This window comes from Myotis davidii, unplaced genomic scaffold, assembly GCF_000327345.1.
Source record: "Myotis davidii unplaced genomic scaffold, ASM32734v1 scaffold936, whole genome shotgun sequence".
Lineage (NCBI taxonomy): Eukaryota > Metazoa > Chordata > Mammalia > Chiroptera > Vespertilionidae > Myotis > Myotis davidii.
In genome coordinates, this window is record NW_006287077.1 from 312,368 (window position 1) to 317,462 (window position 5,095).

The 5,095-nt window shown below is 56.0% G+C and overlaps 1 protein-coding gene and 1 long non-coding RNA gene across 2 annotated transcripts in view; both read right to left on the minus strand.

Annotated features, from left to right (window-relative positions):
* SLC27A5 (solute carrier family 27 (fatty acid transporter), member 5) overlaps positions 1–5,095 on the minus strand; it is a 10,849-nt gene that overhangs the window by 2,429 nt on the left and 3,325 nt on the right. Inside the window, 6 exon segments of the mRNA XM_015560798.1 lie at positions 75–213; positions 802–892; positions 968–1,162; positions 2,443–2,567; positions 4,524–4,682; positions 4,979–5,095. The exon segment at positions 4,979–5,095 is cut by the window's right edge and continues 15 nt beyond it. Coding sequence (XP_015416284.1) covers positions 75–213; positions 802–892; positions 968–1,162; positions 2,443–2,567; positions 4,524–4,682; positions 4,979–5,095 — 826 coding nt within the window.
* Positions 3,619–3,925, minus strand: LOC107182333. Its single transcript, XR_001513058.1, has 2 exons — positions 3,772–3,925; positions 3,619–3,740 (listed from the first exon to the last, which is right to left on the minus strand). It is a non-coding gene; the product is annotated as an uncharacterized LOC107182333 (long non-coding RNA).

Consider the following 5,095-nt stretch of genomic DNA (forward strand, 5'->3'; position numbering starts at 1 on the left):
CAGGACAGGCTCTCGGAGCCCACGGCCCCCGCCCGAGAGTCCAACAAGGTGGACTCCACCACCCGGACCCTCAGAGGAGAGACACCCAGCGATGGAGCCGAGGAGATTGGAATCGGGGAGACAGACCCAGGGACTGGGAGACGGAAAGGAGGGACGGACGGGGAGAGAGAAGGTGGCATGGGGAGCCCATTAAACATGGGAAAAGGAAAAAAACTAAAAAATAAAATACGATGAAATTAAATTAATAAAATAAAACAAATAGGAAAAGGATGCCCGGCCCGCGTGGCTCAGTGGTTGAACCAGGAGGTCAGGGTTCGATTCCCGAGGGGCACCTGCCCGGGTTGTGGACTCGATCCCCAGTGTGGGGCCTGCAGGGGGCAGCGGATCAGTGATTCTCATCATTGATGTTCCTCTCCTTCCCTCCCTCCTTCCCTCTCTGAAATCAATAAAAATATGTTTAAAATAGGAAAAGGCTAACAAGGGATGGTTAAGGGATGGAGACAAATGGTGGCGGATAGAAAGGGTGTGGCCAGGAGAGAAGACCCGAGGAGAAGGTGGGGGAAGGTGGGTGCCTGGGAGGCGGAGAGAACAGGCCCCGCGGGCACCTGGAGGCTCAGCAGAGAGAGGCTGAGGCCGGGGTGCCCACGAGAACCGAGAAGCTGAGAGGCAGGGGGGGCCGGGACAGTGGTCGAACCGACTGGGACTCAGGGTCGGGTGAGAGCTGCAGACACCACCGCCCAGCACGACCTCGGGCCGCGGAGGAGACGGGGTCCCTGCTTCCCAAGAGGGTCCCCCAGGTACCTGGCCCCACGGGCACGCAGAAGCCTGCTCTGTCCCGCACAGGCTCCGCAGCCTCCGTGTCGAACCGCACGATCTCGAAGGGGGACAGCGCCTGCGTGGAGGGTGGGGTGTCAGAGGCCCTGGGCGCTGAGCTCCCACCAGGTCCTGGCCACCCCGACCCACTCACTCGGAGGAGGCAGCTCGTCTTGCCCACGGCCCCGCAGCGCCCGGGGTAGTTGACGAAGCCGGCGTTGCCTTCCGTGGAGCCGTAGACTTCAAAGATCCGAATGGGGCCGAAGCGTCGCTGGAAGGTCTCCCACACGTCTGCGCGGAGCCCGTTGCCCATCGCCAGGCGGACGGTATGCGTCCGGTCCTCTGGTCGCTGCAGAGATGCCCCAAGGAGGGTCAGGAGGAGGTGCCCTGGGCCCTTCCCTGGGAATCTATCTCTGGGCCTTACCTGAGGGGTCACCTGAGAGGTATATACCCAGGGGGCCTACCAGGGGTGCTCACTTGGGATTCGATATCTGGCATCTGTACGTGGAGGGTTACCTGCAGATACTACCTGGGGGCCTCACCTGGAGGGATGCCTAGGGGGACTGGAGGCCTCACCTGGGGTCTCATGTGGAGATAGATGCCTGGAGCTTGTAGCTGGAGGCGTTAGTTAGGGGCCTTTACCTGCAAGTAACTGGGGGTGATTTGAAGCCTCATCTTGGGGGGTTACTAGGGGCCTTACTCGGGGGCAGTTACCTGGAGACTTGCCTGGAGGCTTTATCTAGGGGGGACCAGGGGACCTTGCCTGGAGACAGTAACCGGGGTAACTCATTGTACAGATGAGGCTGCGCCCCTCTAACGGGTTTTCCCCGAGCCACACTGTGTTCTAGGCACTTTGCACGTTTAGTTCTCACAATATCCCCTCAGATGTTACCCACAATTTCCACACAAGGACCCTAAATCTGGGAGCGGTGAAGTCACCTGCTTAAGGCAGCTCAGGGGCTCATCCAAGAAGCCAGGACATTGGGTGATCATTGTACGTGGCTCTGGTCTGGGATGTGTTACCTGAGCGACTAGCTTGAGTCCTGTACCTGAATATACCTGAGACCTTTACCTGGTGTGACAGGTGCAATTTAAATTATATCTTTATTCATTTCAGAGAAGAAGGGAGAGAGAGAGAGAGAGAGAGAGAGAGAGAGAGAGAGAGAGAAACATTACTGATGAGAGAAAATCATGGATCTGCTGCCTTCTGCAAGTGGGCATGTGCCCTGACTGGGAATCGAATGGTGATCTCCTGGTTCATAGGTCAAGTCTCAACCACTGAACCATGCCAGCCAGGCAATTATTTTTGTTTGATTTGTTTTTGGTTAATCCTTACCTGAGGAGGATATTTTTTCCATTGCCTTTCAGAGAGAATGGAAGGGAGAGAAGGGGAGAGAGAGAGAGGAGGGAGAGAAATATTGATGTGAGAGAGAGACAGTAATTGGTTGCCTCCCGCACGTGCCTGGGATTGAACCTGCAACCCCATGTATGTGCCTTTGACTGGGAATTGAACCCACAACCCTTCAGTGCACGGGCCAACGCTCTAACCACCGGTCAACGCCGCCCAGGGTGACAGCTGCGGTTTTACACCGACGGTGTTCACCTGGAGACCTCGCCGTGGCGCCTCACCTGGGGAGCGTTGCACAGGTACCGCAGGACCTCGCCCACATACTGGATCACGGTCACTCCGTGCCGCCGACAGTCGTCCCAGAAGCAGGAGGCGGAGAACTTGGGGGCCAGGACGCAGGTGGTTCCTGGGAGGCGGGAGAGGGACGGGTTCAGACCCTGCTTCCAGCCTCCGTGAGAAGCTGCCTTGATCGGTGGCCCCTGAAGCACAGGGTGATCCCGGGCTCCTCTCTGGTCCCTGGTCCAGCCAGGCATAGGCGGGCTGGGCCTGGGTTCAGATCCTGCCGCCAGAATGTGTGGGAAGCTTGGTGCCCGACTCAGTGCGCACGGCTCAGTAAGGGCTGTGAGCATCAGTCGTTCTTGATTATGATAAATACTTTATGAATATTTGGCTGAGCAGATGGATAGGTGGGTAGATAGGTAGATGGAAAAGTGAGCGGGTGGGTGTTTGGAAGAATGCTCACATGGGTTAATTATCCCTTGAACCCAAAAGGACGATTGCTTGTGAGCTTGGTTAGTAGCAGTAATGTCTTCTTTGACGCTGTGTTTTTGACAGGGAGGTAACATATAGAAGGGGTGCTGGGTCCTTGGAAAGGACACCCCCCAGGTTCCTGCCAAGAATTATTTATTTTTAACCCTCACCCGAGGATATTTTTTCCATTGGTTTTGAGAGAGTGGAAGAGAGAGAGGGACAGACAGACAGAAACAGCGACGATGTAGGGCCCCGGCAAGGGGAGGAGCCTACAACTGAGGTACCGGCCCTTGACCAGAATTGAACCCCGGGACCCTTTGGTCCCCAGGTTGATACTCTACACACTGAGCCAAACCAGCTAGGGCTTGCCAGGAATAATTTAACTGAAGGCCCTGGCTGGGTAGCTGACTTGGTTAGAGCAAAAAAACATAACTAACCATTTTTGCCCTGGCCAGGTAGCTCACCTGGTTAGAGCACCACCCTAGATACACCAAGGTTGCGGGTGAGGAAGCCTCAGTCAGGACACACAAGAATCAACCAGTGAATGCATAAATAAGTGGAACAACAAATTTCCTCTCTCTCTCTCTCTCTCTCTCTCTCAAAACAAAGAACAAAAGAATAGTTGAACTGAATGTACCAACAGTTCTAGAGGGAATTTCCAGTCTAACTGGTCACAGAGGAGCAGAGACCAATGAGGAGACTAGCGATAAAAAGACAATTTGGTAACTGGGGACATCTGAACAAGAAGCGCACATCAGATGATAATGGAGTTGCTGTTCACTTAAGTCCCTGTATGTTAGAGATTCCTACTGCATGGTCATTGTGAAGGCTGGGTGAGCACATTGGGGACTTCATCAAACAATAGATTTGTTCTAAAATAATCCGGAAGGAGAGAAGTGCATATGAAATAAAACTGGTAACATGGTCATTGTGGAGGCTGGGTGAGCACATTGGGGACTTCATCAAACGCTTTGCTCTGCTCTTGTGTATGTTTGAAATTGCTCATGATCTAAAAAAAAAAAACCAACAACCTTTTAAGCCCTAACTGAATAGCTCAGGTGGTTAGAGCGTCATCCTGATAGCTCAAGTTGCCGTGGCTGTTTTGGCTCAGTGGCTAGAGCATCAGCCTGCGGCCTGAAGGGCCCCAGGTTCAATTCCCGTCAAGGGCATGCACCTTGGTTGCGGGCACATCCCCAGTGGAGGGTGTGCAGGAGGCAGCTGATTGATGATTCTCTCTCATCAGTGTTTCTAACTCTCTATCCCTCTCCCTTCCTCTCTGTAAAAAAATCAATAAAATATATATTTATAAAAAAATGACCATGGAAAGGCCCCAGGTGACTTCCTAGTCAGGTGTCCAGGGAGGCAGCCAGAGCAGTGTTTGCTGAGCGCGTCCTCACTGACACGTGACCTCACAGAGCTGCTGTCACCTCCTGACCACAACACGGCTCTGGGGAACCACCTGGGTGCCTGCCCCTCTGCCTGGGGGGTCCTGGGGCTCCCTGCTCCTTCTCCCAAGTGAGGACCCAGGGTGCTGGGCGACCTGTGAGGCCTTATCACCCCGACACCCAGCCTGCACCCCGGGGACAGGAGGCGTCCCCAGGGGAGGGCTTACCGAGCTCCAGGCAGCCGACCACCCCGAGGACCAGGCCCATCGCGTGGTACAGGGGCAGGACCGAGTAGACCACGTCGTCAGCGGTGACCCCGCTCAGGGCCAGCATCCTGCTCATCTGCAGCACCCGCTCGTGGGTGAGGATGGCCGGCTTCGGGAGCCCTGCGGGGTGGAGAGTGGGAGGAGTGCAGGGCTGGGTCTCCATGGGGGCGGGGGGTTCAAGGAGGTCAGGTTGGGTTTGGGGTTCAGAGGTCGAATCCCAGAGCTCCATTAGGGCCTCAGCGGCTGCCCGCTAGCAAAAGGCAAGATTCTGGCCCTGATCCCTCCCATGACATTTCGGGGCAGAGTCCAGGCCACATGTCCCCATGGAAGCGCAGCCTGTGTTTTGGAGGCCGGGCTTGGGGTCAGGTCAGGGTGAAAGGTCAGAGGTTGGGGCGAGGGCTGCCGGGTGCCCTCACCGGTGGTCCCCGAGGTGTAGATGAACAGGGCAGGGCTCTTCCGTGTGATGCCCGCGCGCAGGTCAGCGGGCACGGGGTCCGTGGGCGCGGCGTCCAGGGCGGGCTCCAGCGCCTCCA